General features: G+C 44.3%; 1 protein-coding gene across 4 annotated transcripts in view; it reads right to left on the minus strand.

Annotated features, from left to right (window-relative positions):
• Faah (fatty acid amide hydrolase) overlaps window positions 1-6,499 on the minus strand; it is a 73,874-nt gene extending 67,375 nt beyond the window's left edge. Inside the window, exon 1 of one of the 4 annotated variants that reach the window (XR_012449924.1) lies at window positions 6,172-6,499. Coding sequence is in view for 2 of the 4 variants with exons in the window: in XM_074080238.1 (XP_073936339.1) it covers window positions 6,172-6,366 (195 nt within the window). In the remaining 2 variants the exon portion in view is untranslated. The remainder of the gene's footprint in view (window positions 1-6,171) is intronic. The other 3 variants (XR_012449923.1, XM_074080238.1, XM_020178549.2) reach the window with 3 other exon arrangements.
• Window positions 6,500-20,136: the final 13,637 nt, after the last annotated feature.

Genomic DNA, 20,136 nt, shown 5'->3' on the forward strand with positions numbered 1-20,136 from the left:
GCATATATAACATTCAAACAAAAAATTCTATCTATCCAATTGGCAGTGACAAAATGTGAGAAAGAAATAGGGTAAACGAGTAAGAATTTTAGATAGGGAAAGTGCTGGTGGAGTAGTTCAAGTGGTAGAGCGCCTGCCTAGCAAGCATGAGGCTGAGTTCAAACCCCAGTGCCTCCAAGAAGAAAAAAAAAAAGATAGGGAGAGATAAAGAAAATAAAACAGCTGGGGCAGGAGATACCGCAACTGGCTAGGGCGGAAGTCTACCACACCTCCAAGCCTCCTGGTCTCTGGGGTCAGCCTCTACCTGTAAAAACCCACCTGCTTCCTCCTCAGGAGTATTGGACCAATTAGTGAAAATGAGTCACAGCCCCCACTGCTCACCCCACCCACTCTGCTCCTGCCAAGGTCACCAGAGACTTCCTTGTTGCCAGATCCAATAGACACTTGACTCTTTTTTATCTCCCTTCACGTCTTACTTAGGTATTCAGGGTATTGAGACTATACACTGCTGTCGTCAATTCTTCCTGGATGTGGAAATGCTATATTCTCCTGCTTTCCCTAGTACCTCTGTGCTGCTTCCTCTGTCATTCATTTATTTAGTCAGTCAACAAACATGTGCCAAGGAACTATGTGAAGGGCTACAAATTTAGAAGTAACCAAGTTAAGGTCCTTGCTTTCAGACAACCAACATCCAACAAGTAAACAAGATAATCTAGACAGGTTATGGTAAGGTGAGACAAGGTATGATGGAAATGAGAGGACTGCCTTAGATAGGATGGTTAGATTCTAGCACTCAAGAGGCTGAGGCAGGAGGAGGATTGCAAGTTCCAGGCCTGCCTGGGCTAATTAGTGGAAATCTTGTCTCAAAAAGACTTTGATGGAATGGGTAAGCCTGTATGAAGAGGTGACATTTCAGCTACAATCTGAAGGATGAGGAGGAGCCAGTAGTGGAGAGAGAAACACAGGATTCCCCAGGTTCCCTGGGCACTTGTCTTCCTTCTCTGAGGGTGGGAGAAGGTCTCCCCGCCTGCTTCCATTCCCTCTCCCCATCATATCCTCCTGTCTCACTCCAGGCCCCACACCTATCCCATACCTCCTGATTCACCACCTAGTCCCACACAAATGAACTCAAAGAAGCTCATGGGGCTACTCTGTAGTCATCACCTTCTCCACTTTCAATCCAGCCCTCCTCTTCATTGTAACCAGTACCTCCCCCAGGCAAGTACATGTTATCCTTCCAGTTGTTTAGGTGAAAAAACAGTCATCAAAGTTCCTCCCTCTCCCTCCCAATCAGTCACCAACTTCTCTAAGCAGCCTTCTATCAAGACCCTCATCCAGGCTCATCCCTTACTCTTGGGACACAGAGGGAAACTAACTGCTGCCTTCCCAAGACTGCCCCTCTGATTTGTCCTTCCTGCTAGGGCCAGACAAGGTCAAAGCCCAATCTAGCCTTGGATCTCCCCTTCATGTCACACCATAAACTCCAGAATATGGTCCAGCAGGTGCTTCCAGGCCATGGTCCCGTCAAACACTCCACTGCTGGTGGAGTGGCTCAAGCGGTAGAGCGCCTGCCTAGCAAGCTTTAGGCCCTCAGTTCAAAGCCCAGTACCACCAAAATAAAAAGAAAGAAAGAAAGAAAGAGCAGACTCTTCTGCACCCCCTTTGCACCACTGCCCCCTCTCACCCACCACATCCCCAGAACACAGCACCTCCACACCCTCCATGGCTTGATGCTTTACATTCTTAGTATCAGAAGCACTTCCCCAAATTTGTTAAATGATACAGCACTTATCCGGGATTTCTTTTTTAATAAAGAAAGCCACAGAGAAGAAAAAAATGAATCTGTAATCTCTCCCTAACACACCAGATAACCCTTGTTGATATTTTTTAACAAGTTTATAATAAAAAAATGATAATTTGCCCACTCCAGTCCACCTCTGAATGTTTCCTCTTCTGTAAAGGAAACTATAGCTAAGTTTCTGAAGAATGCTTACAGGAAAAAAAATGATTATGAAAAACCCACAACATATAGAGCTACTTATATTTATTCTTTTTTACATGAAGTGATAGCTGTACAAACTATTGCATCTTGCTGCTCCCATGTCACAATGAAAGCAAGTTGTGTTCTTTTTTCTGATTTTATAAATATATATTCATGTTGTTTATTTTGTGGTACTGGGGCTTAAACTCAGGGCCTACACCTTGAGCCACCCCACCAGCCCCTTTCTGTAGTAGGTTTTTTCGAGATAGGGTCTCACAAACTATTTGTTCAAGCTGGCTTCGAACCTCAGTCCTGTTCATCTCTGTCTCCTGTGTAGCTAGAATGATAGGTGTGAGCCACTGGTGCTTGGCTTGTTCATTTTTTTAATGCCTAAATGTAGGGGTAAGAAATAAAAATGAACAGATAGCCCACCACTCTGGGATGACTACCACCAGCACTCTGGTCACCATCTTCTCCCACTTTTTACAACGGTGCTCTCATGCATATCAGCTAGAAGTTACCAGCACCCAAACATTCTCAACACGCATTTTAATTCTTTCCTGTGTTCTTCCCTGATGACAGTTGATGACACAGTTGCTAATAGCTATTTTTAGGTCTTCAACTGGTCTCAGACAGCTGAGACATTTTCTTCCACGAGGCAGCAAAGTAAGTCTGCACCTCCAGGAGGCCAATCTCTGTGGAGAATGTATATGGTAACCTCCAATTAACTGTGTGGTTGCCCTATATGGGAAAATTTTCAAGAGACAGCTACTATATCTTTTGAGCATTGCCCCTCTTCCAACAGTTTCTTTTTCTCCTGAACCACCTATTGTCTTAAGTTCAGATCTCCCTGACTATCTTTTCCTTCATGTTTTTTATTAATCACTTTTGTTCTATTTCAAGATATCTCCTCCATTTGACCACCATAGACAGCGGACACTAGTCTCAATAGTAACCATGCTCTCTGTCAACTCACCTACAGAATCATTTCAAAGTAGCATTCAAGGGAAGATTCCAGAAGGCCAGAAGACAGAACCGCAGTGGAGCCAGGTAAAGGAAGTAACATTAGCAGGACCAATTAGCCTCTGCCAAGAAGGTGCATGAGATGAAAAAGGCATCCAGGGTGTAACAAAACCAAATATGCAAAGGCACAGAGGTAGGAAGTGTTCTGTGGCATCTCTCTCAAGCCTCAATAGCCTGTTACTGGTAGTCCCTGTCTGCAGTCTAGAAAGGCTATCAAAACTCACTGAGAGGATGGGTAGGGCTGGTGGAGTGGCTCAAGTGGTAGAGTGACTGCCTAGCAAGTGTGAGGCCCTGAGTTCAAACCCCAGAATCCACCCAAAAAAAAAAAAAAACCCTCGCTCAGGAGGCAATTGGGGGAAGCGGGTGAAAGGTTATTACAGGTAAGCCTCCCATGGTCAACAGTTACCAGAAGCACACTTCTCTCTAGAGTTGCTCCAGCGTCTGGGAAGTGAACGATTTTGTGATAACTCAGAAGTACTTAAGTTATATCATTCCAAATCAATCCCTACCCCCACCATCCAGTTTATGTTCCCCTTGGCACAAAGCTAGCTTCATCCAGCATCTATCAGGGAGACTGAACTACACACTGCTATATCCTCCTAGACGTCTGGGCCCTACTTTCCCAGATGCCCCCTTGCTATTCAGGGCTGGACTGAGAAAGCCCCAGAAGAAAGTCTTCTGAAGCAGCCTTAGGTCCTACCTCCCTCTCATCCAGGGAGGACACAGTCCAGCAGGAGGGCACCATAGAATGGGGAGGGGAAGGAGCTGGTCTCTGAGTTATCTGAGTTCATCTGAAACTACCCACTCCCCCAAAGCCTACAAAGCTCTTGTCATCAAAATCCCATCCCCTAGCCAAGCATAGTGACCCACACCTATATATAGTCCCAGTTACTAGGGTGACCAACAAAGGAGGATCACTTCAGCTGAGTTAGAGATCTGCTTGGGTAACAGGTAGAGAATTCCCTTAGAGAAAGAGAGAGACTCCACCCTTGCTGACTGTGAAAAACCAGAGGTTCCTAGCTGGTTCTCCCTTTGGCTTCCAGTAATTCGAAACCCAACAGGTAATTTCTCCTCCTAAAAGAGCCAAGTTTGCAGCTAAGCATGGTGATACATGCCTATAATCCCAGCTATCTGAGAGGCAGAGATTGGGAGAATACAGGCCATCTCTGGGCAAAAAGCACCCTGAGACCTTATCTGAAAAATAACTAAAGCATGCAGGGCTGGAAGTGTAGCCTAAATGGTAGAGCACCTGCCTAGCAAGCATGAGGCCTTGCTAAACCCAGCACCATAAAAAAAGAAAAAAGCCTGCCTGGGCGCCACTGGCTCACACCTATAATCCTAGTTAATCAGGAAGCAGAGATCAGAAGGATCGAGGTTCGAAACCACCCCGGGAAATAGTTCACAAGACCCTATCTTGAAAATACCATCACAAAAAAGGGCTGGTAGAGTGGCTCAAGGTGTAGGCCCTGAGTTCAAACCCCAGCACCACAAAAAAAAAGCCAAGGTTGGTGTTTGAGACCAGGCCTCCACTCAGGGAGGGTATGTATATAGCCTTTTATAGAGTAAAAAATTCTATCTTGAAAGATTCCGTTCTTCAAAAAAACAGAAGGACAATTATTCTTGTATCTTGTTGATACAGGGAGATGAAATGTAGGAATTCCCACCCTTCTATCAGCACCCAGCCCTACCAGACAAATGGATTCTTTGCAACTAGGATTCCTTCCTGTAGACAGGAGTTGTGAGCAGATTTCTGAGCCTGCTCCCCATTGCGGATGTGGGAGCTGGTAGAACTCAGCTGATTGCACAGAAGACATTTGGGTGCAGCCAAGGGATCATCACCAGGATCCCTGAGAGGGGCACCTCCGGAGCTCAGCCACAGAAGGAAGGCAGGACAGTGAAGTTCCCATGCTCAGACAGAGGACGTGGCCAGTTTGGAATAAACACAAAGACCCTTCCAACTTGAGAGGAGAGAATCCTAGAAAATGGCTGATGGTGAACTTTTCAAACAGCTTGATGAGTGGGGGCTGGAACGAGAGGTCTTTTTATTTCAGCCAATCAATCAGTTAAGACACACCCTGGCCTTAGAGATGGTGTGGAGTAAATTCAAACAATAACAGCCAGCTAAAACTTCACCCATATTCACCACAACAGGCTGAGCTTGACATTCAAGTCCCAGTCTCCTTTCCTAATCCTCTCCACTGTAGTGAGTAGTCCCACTGGGTACCTAGTGCTTGGTCCAGCTCTGCCCCAACTCAAAAATCATTCACTGCAGCTGAGCACCTGCTAAATGCAATTTTTAGTGAACCCCTTCCCCATCTTCCACCTAGAAACACCCTCCCCACTCCTGCTGTCCCCATCACCTGGATGCCTTCCCACCTGTCAGATCCCCAAACACTTACAACAAGTCTTCTCTCCCTCAGCACATAAGAACATCTCCCAGAGTTCAGCCTGTTGGTTTCTAACTGGGGCCAGTGTTTCATACACCTGAAAGGAAATCCCCTCTTCTAAAGACCTTTTCCCCCTCCCCCCAGGTCCTTCTTTCCGGTCCCCAAACAGACATAAGTCATGATCCAAGACAGCGCAGGAAGAAGCAAAGCTTGTTGACAGATCACCCAGAGAAGGGCTAGAACTAAACCTGGAAGAGGTTGCGAGGTGTTGGACAGGACAGCAGGATCAACAGAGCTGGGGATTGCCTTCCACTCTAGACAGGCTTTGCCAATAATTCCTTGTGCACTTGAGCAAGTGTGTTTTCTGGCTCCCTTTTAAGACCCTCATGCTCAAATCAATAAACATGAACTCTAAACTCTTCCGATGCCTTGGGCCATCACTCCGTGATTCCAAAGTCCCAAACGCTAGCATCCTATTCGTCCTCACGCTAATAGCTTAGCATTCTAATAGCAATGGGGATTCCTTGACCCGAAGCAAAGCTCATCTTTGACCCAGGGTGGCGATGGTCCTCCAGGACCTGCCCTGTCCCTTGCGTTTCCGTTCCTCCTCCGGCCTCACCTGCCTCAGAGATTGCGGAATGCACTGAGGAAAGGAGAGGTCTGGATAAGCACACATATGCGCTGCCCGCTTGCCTGCTCTCTGCGCGTCCGAGCGGCTGAAAGTGCTTCTATCCCATGTCCCCAAATCATGCCCACCCCCCGCCCCGGCACGACGGTCACCTGGAGCCGGAAGCGCTGCGCCGCCTTGTCCATGGTCTCCAGGCCCGCTTGCTGCCTCTGTCGGGCCCGGGCCGCCGCGCCCCGCGCCGTCCTGAGTCGGGACCAGCGCAGGGTCACCGCCGCTGCCAAGAAGCAGCAAGCCAGGGCAGCCCCGGAGGCTCCAGCCAGCGCCGTCCACAGCTCATCCAGCACCATGATCTCCCTTGGTTGACTGCTGCTCAGGGCGACAGATGAGGGGTTAACAAGAGCAGTCCTACCGCTCCGCTGCAAAACCCGGCCTGGATTCCCCGGGATTCTGCCCGCGCCTGCGGGAGGGGCAGGCGGGATCCACAGTCCACAAGGCTGCGCGCTGTTGCCTAGCAACGAGCGCAAGGCTGGCTGCAGACAACTGTCAAGGTCAGGCCCGGCCACCAGCTGGGATCAGTCACCGCATCCTGGCGCGTTAGGCCAGGCGGAGCAGTAGGGTGGGCAAGGGCACCCACCTCGCGTGGGCGACCTCCGAGTACCAGCCTCGTCGTGGCTCCGCGCCATAGTCCCGGCCTAGCCTCCCGCCCTGCGTACCCCAGAGCTCCAATACCCTCCCAGAAGACACCACCCAGCCAAAGCCCACAAGACAGGCCGCCCAAGAGGGCCGGGAACAGTGACAGACTAGGCTCGCAAACCTTATTAACCTCCGCAAACATTTTATCAATAACTTTCCTGGGGAACCAAGCATCCTGGGCGTGCACCTGCGGGCACTCACCTCTCCAAAGCGCGGGGCTTCCGGGGCACAGACCGCAACGGACACAGGAAGTTCTTCATGGCCTCTGTCCCCTCTTCCTTCCCCAACCTTAGGAACCATATCTCTCGCCCTGGGCTATTCTTCATGGCCAAAACTGCTCATCACTTGTCCTTTTAGTCAGCAATTTCGTGTGGACCGTGCCCTCCCACCTCCAGAGCACCCCCTCCCTCTGGGTCTTCATACCCAGGAAGCAGAAGGAATGCGTGACCAGGAGGACCCTCTGGGACCTAGCGCCCATCGTTGAGGGGGGGAATATAAATTACACACACACACACACCCCTTAGGACTCACTCACAGGACTTTATGTGCTTTATCTCATTTGTCTTCTCAACAGCCCTATGAGAAAGGCATTTATTTTACTGGTGAGGTAACTGAGGACACGAGGGATTAAATAACTTTGGTGGATAAGTGGGGATTCAAACTCAGGTCTAATCCAAAACTCTTAACCATCAAGCAGTACTACCACTAATACTGGATTGTTGATCCAGAGTTCATATTCTGGCCCAGTTGATGATTGAAGACACCAGACCAGGAGTTAAGAATAAAGCAAGCACAAAATTTATTGAAAGGACAGCAAAAGCTCCCTATGACTGGGGAGGGGTTTTGGAAAGCTGAAGCCTTAGTATAGCTCTGCCTGGCTTAGGTCCAACTATTCTATCTTGAAACTACATTTGTGATTGGTTAGCTCCCACTCAGCTTCTTGCTGAACTTGGCCACCTATCCATCCCTCTTCTTATTGAACTGAGCATTTCAAGAAGGTCTGGTCAGCTCATCTTGCCCTTCAAAGTCTAAAAGTCTGCTCAATTCGTCCTGGCCTTGAGGCCCACTATCCACACTGTGCATCTGTATTTTGTTACTTTGGAAGGGATTTGTTATTTCTCTGAGAAGCCTGTTGTTTCCCACGCCTCTTTAGATGTCTGCTTTTAAAGTGCCTCTCTCATCTAAAATGGAGTCATCTCCGTAGTTACTTTTGCTCCCCTTATACCACTACTCTTCCTGAAAGTGAGGCACTGTGGGGTCCTGTACAGGAAAGGGCTTTGTGACTGGAAACTGGGCAAGGGGTGACTTTAACTCTCTGAATCTGTAACAGGGGGCTAGTTATAAAGTCTTCCTTATAGGAGTCTGAGATATGTCCAATTCATTGATTGGCTGTCCATCACAATCTGCCTGATTGACAACCCTGTCATTCACAATAGGTTTTCACTAGTCTGCTAAGTGGGATTTTTTGGTTTTTTTGTTTGTTTTCTTGTTTCTTGTCTGTTGGTTTTGGTGCTGGGAATCAAGCCCAGAGCCCTGAGTATGCTAGGCAAGTGTTCTACTCCTGAGCTGCATACCCAGCCCTAGCCTTTTAAACTGCACATCCTGCCCTGCCACTCTCAAATTAAGATGATCTTTGATCTTTGTCTTGACTTCCTTGGGTTTTTCATCTCTTCACAAAAGAGGCAAGCTGGTCTACCTGGAAGGAGGACTCAGCAGCACCAGGAGTGGGCTACACATGTTCATTGACTGAGTGAAAAGCCCCCATCCATCAATGTTTTTGGAAGAATCCTGGCCCCAGAGCCTTAAATGAGACTCTTAAGCCTTTTCAAGAGCAACCCAAAGCCTTGTGTTTTTAAGTCTTAGGTCTGCGTTGAGTGCTGCTGAGTTCCTACTCAGTGTACAGATGGCTGTTTATAAATCTCAAATTCCTGGAAGAGGGGAACTGACAGATGGCAGATGATAGAAACCCCAACCCAAAGAGTGTCTGGGGCTGGCAAAGTGGTTCAAGTGATAGAGTGACTGCCTAGCAAGTGGGAGACCCTGAGTTCAAACCCCAGGACTGCTAAAAAAAAAAAAAAATCAAAGTGAGTCTTGCTAGGTCACCTCAGCCCTATTTCCTGACTAAGAGAACTGGATTCTAGCCCTAATTCTCCCTTTACTTGCTGAGTGAACTTAAGTAACTCTAATTTTTCCCTTTTATAAAATAAGAAGTATTCCTTTAGAGCTCCTCTCCTAGAGATGTGGTTCAAGCAGTAGCGCACTTGAAACCCTGCGTTCAAAACCCAGTCTCCTCCCCACTTCACCCTACCCCCAAAAAATCTAGAATCCCTCTCCCTCTCAAGGAGGAAAAAATAAAGATTACAGTTATGGTCGGGCACTGGTCGTTCACACCTGTAATCCTAGCTATTTGGGAGGCTGAGATCAGGAGGATTGTGGCTCAAAGCCAGCACTGGGCAAATAGTTCTTGAGACCCTATCTCAAAAATACCCAATTCAGGGCTGGAGGTGAGGCTCAAGCAGTAGAGCACCTGCCTGCTTTACAATCTCAAATGTATGAGTTCAAACTCCAGTACCACAAAAAAAGGGGGGTGGGGTAGCAGAGTGGTAGATGGGCAGCCTAGGAAGCATGAAGGCCCTGAGTTCAAACCCCAGTACCACAACCAAAAAAAAAAAAAAAGATTACAGTTATGGGAAATCTCTGGCCATTCTTGAGGCTCAATTGCCAAGTTTTATATATGTATATAAAATTTGTAGAGATTCCACTTTCAAAGCACTCACTTGTCTTTAATGATGGCTTCTCAAGTAGTAAACTCCTTAAGGGCATATTGAATAGGATTTACTTTACAAAAGGATCTGGGAGGTAAGGGTAGGTTTGGAGCCTCAGGTAGCAAGTCCTAGATTGTGTCTTAACCTTCAGGTCTTGGTGGATGGCCACTTCACTTCTGTGAGAGATATCCCTGGCCTCTTTACCTTTTCACATTCTGTGGCTGAAACTGACCTCCACTGACCTCTGCTACTGTATGACAGTGCCCTTGCTGTGAGCTGGGGAAACTGAAGAAAATACCAGACACAAAAACTGGCTTTGTGGATCTTGAGATCTGATTGGGAAGGAAAAAAGGTGCCCATAGATCAAAAAATAAAGTGAAAGATGGTCTTTAATGCAAATTTGAAGATCAGGCTGCATAAACCCAAAGAGCCTTGGATTCTGACTCAGAGAAACCACAGCATAGTTGTCTGGAGCTCAACAGTCTAGTAACCCATGCTGGTGCAATTTTCTGAGCCTTAGTTTCCTTACCTGTAAAATGAAGATTACAGTACCTCACAATACACCAGTCCTAGTGTAAGAATCAAATGAGTTAGTACATGTAACACAGCCAGAAAAGGGGCTAGCATATAGTAAGCAATTCATGCATGTTAATTATAATAATGATAATGATAATTATCATTATTATTATGATTATTATACAGAGGGCTTTTCTGGCCTGAGAAGCCCAAGGTCAGTAACCAGACTGCCTGAATTCAAACCCTAACTCTACTATTTACTGTGTAACCTTGAGTAAATCAAATTTAACTTTGTGCATGTGTTTGTATGTGTGGTGCTGGGGTTTGAACTGAGAGCCTATACCTTGAGCCACTCCATCAGCCCTTTTTCATGATGGGTTTTTTCCGAGATAGAGTCTCTCGAACTATTTGCCCAGGGCTGGCTTCGAACAGAGATCCTCCTGATCTCTGTCTTCTGAGTAGCTGGGATTATAGCTGTGAGCCACCAGCACCTGGCTAAATTAACTTCTTATGACTCAGTTACATTACCTGCAAAATGGAACTAACACTATTGACTACCTCACAGAATTGCCATAAACATTAAGTTTATTAAAAAAAAGATCACAGAACAGCACCTCACCCACTGTAAAGGCTCAATAAATGTTAGCACACTTTATTTTAAGCAGAACTGTGATGCAATTCTACCAATGTTTTGGAAAAGCAGTAAAGAGGATGGTTGAGAAAGGTAAGCTGGAGGCCAAGGCCTAGAATGGAAGAGCAGCAGGTGCATGTGAAGATCTGGTGGGAGTGGTTTTCCAGGGCTCTGCTTATGTTATCAAGAAGGCATCTGTAAGGTCAGGCAAGTCAACACCATTCTGGGAGCCAGAATAGCACACAGGAGCAAGTTCTTGCAAGGGAGAGTTACTCTGACCTGCAGCAACTCATGAAGACCATGGTGGCTTCCCAGAGCAAGATCGGGGTCCTCCCATTAGCTCATAACCTTGAGCCAAATCATCCTTGTATGTCTTCAGCTGTCAAATGAGACAACAAATAATACCTTCCCCCAAGCTCCCCTAGAGGTGGGGCTGCCCACCAGGAAGAGAGCTCACAGAAGGGAAGGCAGTTGCTCAGATTCCAGTGTTTTGAAGTCTGTTTTTGTTCTGGGGTTGGGAGCTGTAACTGCTCTACTTCTCTTTCCTTTCACTTCTGTGAGCCTTTTCCAGGGACCCACTGAAGGGGAGGTAAGGAAGTGGACATGGTCCTGCTCTAAGGAACTGCTGTAGCTTGAGTATGCATGTCCCTTCAAAAAATCATATGCTGAAACCTAACTAATAAGGTATTAGAAAGTGGAGTTTTGGGGAGAAGGAATTAGGTCATGAGGGCTCTGCTCTCCTGAATGGGATTAAAAATTTTATGAAAGAGATGCTAGCTCAGTGATAGAGTGGGGGTGGAACTCAGTGGTAGAGCAATTGCCTAACATGCATGAGCCCCTGGGGTTGAGCCCCACCACTGTGGAAATTTTTAAAAAGATGTGAAGGAAGTGACAGATGCCCCTTTTGCCCTCTACTCTTTAACCATATGAAAACAGCATTTGTCCCTTCTGCTTTGTGAGGCTACAGCAACAAAGTACCACCTACAAGTCAGAGAGCCAGTTACCACACATCAAATCTGGCAGCACCTTGGTCTTAGATTTCCCAGCCTCTAGAACTATAAGAATAAATTTTGTTATTTATAAATTACCCAGTCTCAGGTATTTTGTATACCAGCACAAATGGACAAAGACAGGAACTCCCAGCCCCACATGTGATAATAGGGTACCACAATCCGAAGCACTGTCATCTGGGAGGTGCTTCAAATTTACAAAGCACTGTCAGATCCTTGAACACAGTTGTCTGGGACTGCCTATCATCCTCTTCTGAGTTTGGGGAGAGTGTGTCTCCTGGGGTAAACTGATTATATAAACAATCCTAACAATCTACCCCTTCCTGTATCTGTGCTCTTTGCAAAGTAATTTTGTAACTCCTCCCCCAAAGGGAAGGGTCTAATACCATATCCTTGTAATCTCTATGACTTGTTTTAACTAGCAGAAAGCAGTGGAAGGAATGTTGTGCTAGTTCTTAGCCTATGCTGCAAGAGAATCATTTTGTTTCTCTCTCCTGCTACTGCTATAAAAACAAGCCCAAGTTTGCTTGCCAGAGTAGGAGAGGCCATAGTGGGGTAGAGCCTACTCAGCCGAGTTACCCCTGCTCGGGCCCTACACAGAGAGAGCCACCTGAGCAGAACTACGATTTCAAACACAAATGTGGTCCTTCCCAAGCCCAGATGAGCTCAGCTGAACCACCAGCTAGCCCACAGATTCAGAGAACAATACATGGTTGTTTAAACCAGTAGTTTAAGAGTTGGTTAAAAAAAAAAACAAAAACAAAAACATAGCTGATACATCTACCAATCCCAAGCAACTAAAGTCCACAGATAACAAGTGACTTGCTCAACACTATATAGCCTGTGGGGAGCCTAGATCTTCCAAACCCAATCCCTAATGCCTCTAAGTCTGTCATAGACACAGACAACTGTTATTAAAAGTTCCTCGTCATTAGTTCAGAAAGTCGCCAGCCCCACCTCACTTCAGATCTGTTTTTCTCATCCGGTTTTAACCCATGCCTCTTTGGTTGCATATGTATATAAGTATTTCATATATATATATATATGAAATGTTGTGTTTACTCTCTCCTATAATTTATTTGAAACTGTGGGGGGGGGCGTTAAATTTATTTTTGGCAGTACTGGTGTTTGAACTCAGGGCTTTATACTTGCTAAGCAGGCACTCTCCCACTTGAGCCACACCTCCGGCCCAGGGTTAGTTTCTTTACCATTCATTACACCTTAGTTTCCTCAACTGTAAAATGGGGTATTTTGTTCTCCTTTCTTGGTTGCCATGTTAATGCTGGTAAAGGACATAGAGCAGTGTTTGATGTACAGCAAGGACAATATCATTAAATAAAACAAAATATTGTGACTAAAAATGAGCCACAGCAATGACAATTGAATGAGGAAAACTTTTTTGTTTGTTTTCTGAGACAGGTTCTCACTATGTAGTCCAGGCTGGCCTCAAACTCATGATCTTCCTACGTCAGCCTCCCAAAAGCTAGGATTATAGGCGTGCAAATTAGGGAAACATTTTTTTGGAGAGTTACATGTTTTTCACTTTGATCTGGTGATATCACATTATGCCTTACCATAAAAACTCTTCTATCCAAAGTGGCATGGGAGACATTTTGAGGGTGGCAAACCAGTTTTTAAAAACCAGACGTGCAGAAAAGCACATGCCTCCCTTCTTAAGAAGCACATTTATGTCATATTTTACAGAGAATATATTCTGGGTAGGTTGTGTGTAAATCAAGTCCTAACATAAATCCATGTTATGTGAAAGATTCATCTGGGAATCTGCATAATGAAGACCGCTTTTATAAAGCAAATCAGTACTCCTTGAGGGACATTCAAAATGTTCACCAGAGATACACTGAAGTTATTTGTCTGTCTAAAATAGATGTGCCCTACTCAGGATTATCTCAGGGGACTCTAGTCCCTCTCTCCCTTTCAGGATCTCCCCCTACCCCCAACCTCTACCCTGGGCCAACACAGGTTCCAGGGCTGTCTGCCACTGAACCTCAATACAACTCAAAAGCCCCAAGAGGCCTCTGCCTCCTCTCATTTGGTCTCTTGCCTTTGGTTCTTTAGTTCTGGGATCTGTATGATTCCTGACTCTACTAAGGCATGTACCTCTGAAAACAGAAGGGAGGAGCTGTCTTTGATGACTCTGATAGTATTACAGAGACAGTCTGGACATTCAACTGCTAAGCCTGCAGGCCCTCTGGATTCTGCCCTAGCTGGCAACAACATGCTCACACTTTCATCACAAAAAGAACATCTAAAGACAGACACAGCTCATAGTTTTAGCAGATGCCCACATCTGGTTCTATGAGTTAGGAGAACATAAATCTCTGCTTTAAAGCTCAGTATCTGATGGTTCTGGCAGGCTGTCAGATGTGCACCAGTATGAAATAAGGCTCTGACAATACTCCTCGGTTTTCCTCAAATACTTAAGTTCTAGTATCAGTCTATGCCTTTGAACACACTGTTCCCTTTGCTTCTAATTCCTCATGCTTTTCCATATTCTTCCTCCAACCATCCTCAGCCTACGACACACATTATCTGACAAACTTTTACTCTTCCTTCAAGAACCCAGATGGCAGATGAAGTATGTGCAGTTACTGTCTCCATTAAAATAACAGAAAAGTATACTTTTAAACTAGAGGTATTGGTAAACCAAAAAAATCATAAATTCCTAGGAGATAGAAAGTAGGCAATATCAAACTGGAGGAAAAGGAAAACCAGAAAAGGAGAAACAGTCTAAGATACCAGAAGGGACAAGGTATTCCCCCAGAGAAGCCTTGGAGAAGGTGCAAGCAGGAATGGGCCATAAGGACAGTCATAGAACTGTACAGTTTAGGTTGGAACTGCTGCAACTCTGGGGACTTTCCCTCTTCAATAAATAAAGTTAACAGTCCTGCCCCAAGTCTAGAGAAATATTCTCTAAAGTGCCTCAGTCTGGGAAGGGCAGCTACTGAGTGTAGCAGGGTTTGACAAGAGGGGAACTGAGTGACTGGTCCCCTAGGACAGAAAAGAGGGAGAAAAAGAGAAAAGGACAGTGAGGTGGGAGGAACTGTAGGAGTCCCTGCATACTTACCCACTTCTTTCTTGGTCACATTCTCTCTCCTGACCCAGTCAGCCCTTTGGATCAGGAGAAATTCCTCCTGGGAGGCAGCCCAGCCCAACTCAGGAGGGGATGCACACACAATTTACTGGCAGTAGTTTATTTGTTCAGCATTCAGGTCAGATGCAGAGAGTGAGTTCATTATCTTCTTTAGTTCACAGGACATTATCATCACTGATCTATCCAAGCCTCTCTCCTATTATATTTATTCCTTTCATCTTAGCTCCCCAATTTCATACCTTCTCCACCCATAAGCAACTCTTACAATTGTTCAATGCCTTTTTGTTTAATGTGTTTTCTTGTAAAAATATATGTTGTTAAATGCATTCAATAAACATAATACACAGCCTGGCATGGTGTTACATGCCTGTAATCCAGCATTTGGAAGGCTGAGGCAGGAGGATTAAGAGTTTTACAACAGCATGGGCTCCATAGTAAAACCCCAACTCAAAAAAAAAATTAGCTGGGTGCCAGTGGCTCACGCCTGTAATTCTAGCTACTCAGGAGGCAGAGATCAGGAGGATTGCAGTTCAAAGCCAGCCTGGACAAATAGTTCACGAGACCCTATCTTGAAAATACAAAAAGGACTGAGGGCATGACTCAAGTGCCTAGCAAGCATGAGGTCCTGAGTTCAAACCAAAAAAAAAAAAAAAAATTGAAATTGTGCTGGAGATGCAGTTCAGTGGGAGAGCACTCAATCCCCAGAACTATAATAAATAATGCACCACATAAATAGAATCAAGGATAAAAATCACACAATCATCTCAATAGGTACAGAGAAAGCCTTTGACAAAACTCAACATTGCTTCATGACAAAAACCCTGAGAAAACTAGGTATAGAAGGGTCATACCACAACATAATAAAGGCTATATACAATAAACTTTATTGTTTATACTGAGTGAGGAAATACTGAAAGCATTTGCTCAAAATCAGGAACAGAACAGGGGTGTTCACTCTCTCCAATCTTATTCAATATAGTGCTTGAATTCTTAAGAGAGAGCAATAAGGCAAGAGAAAAAAAATAAAAGGAACACAAAGTGGAAAGAGTCAACATTATCCCTATTTGCAGATGATGCAACCCCTATAGACTCCACCAGAATTCCACTTAGTCTTCTTCAAAGGGCTGTGACATGCTGGCATGGTAGCATATCCCTGTAATCACAGCACTGAGGAAGTGGAAGCAGGAAGATTCTGAGTTCAAGGATAGCCTGAGCTACACAGCAAGTTGCGGGCCAGACTGGCAACAAGACTGTCTCAAAAAAAGGGCTGTGTTATAAAAACCCATTTATAGAACAAAAAATAATAAGTACCTCAGAGTCACTATAAGTAGATTAAATTAGAAACATATATACATTATTCAGTCATAGTAATAATTAAGCAATTTTTTTTTTGCGGTACTGGGGTTTGAACTCAGGGCCTACACCTTGAGCCACTCCACCAGCTCCTTTGTGATGGGTTTTTTTGATATAGGGTCTTGTGAACTACTTGCCTAGGCTGGCTTCGAAGCTTAATCCTCCTGATCTCTGCCTCCTGAGTAGTTAGGATTACAGGTGTGAACCACCAGTGCCTGGCATATTTATTTATTTATTTAGTGGGACTAGAGTTTGAACTCAGGGCTTCATGCTTACAAAGCAGACACTCTACTGCTTGAGCCACAACTCCAGTCCATGTTCCTCTGGTTATTTTGGAGATAGGATGTCTTAAAATATTTGCCCAGGCTGGCCTCAAACCAAGATCCTTCCAATGTTAGCATCCCAAGTAGCTAGGATTATAGACATGGCCCACTGGTGTCTAGCGAAGGCACTTTATTTTTTAACTGCAGTTGGGAATATAATAAGACAAAATATGGACTCAGCTCATTTTCAAATGAGCTGAATGCTCTTCTAATGGTAGTAAGAATCGGTACTATTATTTGGATAAATAAAGTAACAATAAATGACTGTTTCTTTGTATACTGATTCTAGTAGTTACTGATTGCTTACATTTCCAGCTCCATTACTGTTCATAGGGTGATATTGTGGAAATTGTGCTGGTGGGCAATCTAGTATCAAGACTACTTTTTTGGTTTTTTCATTGCTTTTTAAATGATTTAGTCTAATTTCATTAGGATGTTGACTCCATTATATGTCTATGTGGCTGAACTGGATTGTAGGGAACACAGATAAACAATAAATACGTTCCTGAACAATAAGAATTGAATAAAATTAAAAAGTGGGGCGGGCTGTGCCTTAAATGTGGAGGAGGCTTAGAAAGATTAAATTGAGCTTGTCACATTTTTTAAGTGCTGAAGGAGGTTATGGTTTCCCTGTTTGGTCTGTGGGGAAACCCAAAATGTTAACTCCAGTCTGTCACTTTCCTGAAGGGTGGGATCATTCTCTCTCACCTTACCACTTGGAATAAAGAACCTCATTGTGAAAGCAGGAGACCAGTGTGAGTGCATCTCTGAATTTTATAGAAGGTTTGACCCCTTTAATTCAGTTACTTGCTTTCACTTGTTCCTAAGTTCAAAGATCAAGCTGATTGCTGAGCTCACTGGTAGATGCTGTGGAGGGGCACCACCACCTAGTCCACGCTAGTCTCTGTCTTTCCAGTTAATTGTTTTAGGAAGTAGGTAAGATGGATCTTCAGTCAACATAAAGTTAACTAACTTGGAAAAGGGGGCACTGGTCTTTTGAGGAGGTTTCTCACTAAAAAGAAGGGAAGCGTCTGGGCAAGAACATAACTTATGCCAGGCTAAAGGAATAGGTGACTTGGAGGGAAAATTGCTCTGAGAATTTATATCCAATTTGTTTATTCATCAGCAATTGAATAGAAGGAAGTTATTCAGTTTTGGTGTTTTTTTTTTAATTGGTTAAAGAAGGAAAAAAGAAAGACTCTACTAGAATACTCTTAGATCTGATAAACAAAGTCAGCAAAGCAACAGGATACTGAAAAAAACACAACATCCAAAAATCACTAGTTTTCAGTTATCATATACTAATAAAAAAGAGAAAAAAATCACTAGTTTATTTAATGAGGCTGGTGTTTGAACTCAGAGCTTCATGTTTGCAAAGAATGCACTCTAATGCTTGAACCAAACCTCCAGTCCATTTTGCTCTGGTTAATTTAGAGATGGGGGTCTCACAAACTGTTTTTCCAGAGTGGTCTCCAACCACAATTGTCCCAATCTCAGCCACCCAAAGTGGCCAGGATTACAGGCGTGAGCCACTGATACCCAGGCATCACTAGCTTTTTTTTTTTTGGCAGTACTGGGATTTGAACTCAGAGCTTTATGTTTGCTAGGCAGGCACTCTATCACTTCAGCCACTCTACCAGTCCAGCTAGTTTTTTTAATAAGCCTAAAAGAAACTTGCTGAGAAAGAATTTTGGGGGAGGGGACATAAAGACAACAATCCTATTCACAATATCCTGAAAAAAATAAAATAAAGCCTAAGATTAAACCTAATCAAAGAGGTGGGAGGCCAGGCACCAGTGACTCACCCCTGTAATCCTAGTTACTCAGGAGGCAGAGATCAGAAGGATCATGGTTCGAAGCCAGCCCAGGCAAGTAGTTTGAAAGACCTTATCTCTAAAAAACCCTTCACACACACAAAAAAAGGCTGGCGGAGTGGCTCAAGGTGCAGGCTTTGAGTTCAAACCCCAGTACCACCAAAAAAAAAAAAAAAAAAAAAAAAAAAAGAGGTGGGAGAACTCTACAATGAAAATTATAAAACTCTGTAAAAAGAAACTGAACAAGACACAAAAAGATGGAAAGATCTCCCATGCTCATGGATTAGCAGAATTACTATTGTAATTATTGTGAAAAGAACATAATTACCAAAAGCGATCTATATATTCAAGCAATCCCCATTCAAAATACCAATGTCATTCTTCACAGAAACAGAAAAAAACCTGAAACACTCCTAGCTTACCTGTCACAAATACTTGGAAATTAAACATGAATTGATAAGTAAGTAAATGCTTGAAGGCAGCACAAAGTTCCACTGAGCCTTGCAGTACAGGGTAAGATAAGGGCTGTTTGAGAGGTGCCAATGACCTTTGGGCTTGTGTTGGTTCTCAAGAGACCTCAGCGGTCAATCTCACAGCAAGAAGCAAATCCCATCCATGACATCCTTGCTCAGGACCTGAATCTCAGTTTTTAATGTACTTCCCAATCATCAGTAGAGACTTTTAAAATGAGCATTTCTAAAGAAAGCCTCCATCAGTAGATATAGGGCCAAGATAGCAGGATTCTATTCTGCACACTATAAAGAACATTGAGTTTGAGTCTTAGATCAATATTTCCCTATCAGCTTGCTTTCAGTTGTAGTGTTTTGTTTTTCTGTACTGGGGTTTGAACTCAGAGCCTCGGGCTTGTTAGGCAGGCACTCTACCACTTGAGCCACACTCTGCCAACCCTGCTTTCAGTTTTAACAACAACAAAAATCCAAAGTGGCTTAAGCAATAAAGATAATTGGCTGAAATAAAGGAAAAAAACAGCACCAGGGTGAGCTTTAGAGTAATTCTCTGCAATATTCTTAGTTTTGCCTTCCTCCATGTGTATCAGCTTCACTCTCAGACTGGTTTTTCTCATGACCTCAAGATGACTGCCAAAGCCAGGGCAGTAACTCGCACCAGTAATCCCAGCTACTACAGGTATAGATAGGAGGATCTCAGTCAGAGGCCAGTTCAGGCAAAAAAGTGAGACCCTATCTAAAAAAATAACAAACAGTTAAAAGTTTGGAGGCTTGGATCAAGTGGCAGAATGCTTATCTAGCAAGCACAACTCTCAGTTCAAAATCCAGCGCCACCAAAAAAAAAAACCAACCAAACAAACAAAAAAAAAAACAAGCAGTAGTGCTTCAGGTATGCTTCCTTATTCTGAGTCAGAGAGAAACATCACTTCCCACAACCCTTCGGAGTTTTATTCTGCTCCCCTGAACCATCATGACAAGAGGGATGGTTTTACCTTGGTAGAGTTAGACCTATCAAAGCCAACTCCTGGGGCAAAAGTAGGGTCACTTCTAACTAAACCACATGATTGTTAAACCCCTGTCTACTACAATTTCTAATGGCTAGAAAACATTAGAGTGTAATACCTCATTGTACTGGTTACCTTTCATTGCATAATAAGTTACCCTAAACTTAGCAGCTTAAAACAAGATGATTTATTACCTCCCAATTTCCGTGCATTAGGATCTCATAAGCTTCTCTCACATGGCTTCAATCTACATGTCATCTAGGGCTGCAGTCTTATCAAGGCACAACTGGGGAAAGATTTGCTTCCAAGCTGTCGGCATAATTCAATTCTTTGAGGATTTTTGGACTAAGGGACTAAGTCCCTTAAGGTTAGCTGGAGGCTGCCTCTCAATCAGGGCAAGCACAGAGTCAGAAAGGAAATACCAGTAAG

Source organism: Castor canadensis, chromosome 7 (assembly GCF_047511655.1).
Source record: "Castor canadensis chromosome 7, mCasCan1.hap1v2, whole genome shotgun sequence".
In the NCBI taxonomy this organism is placed as follows: domain Eukaryota; kingdom Metazoa; phylum Chordata; class Mammalia; order Rodentia; family Castoridae; genus Castor; species Castor canadensis.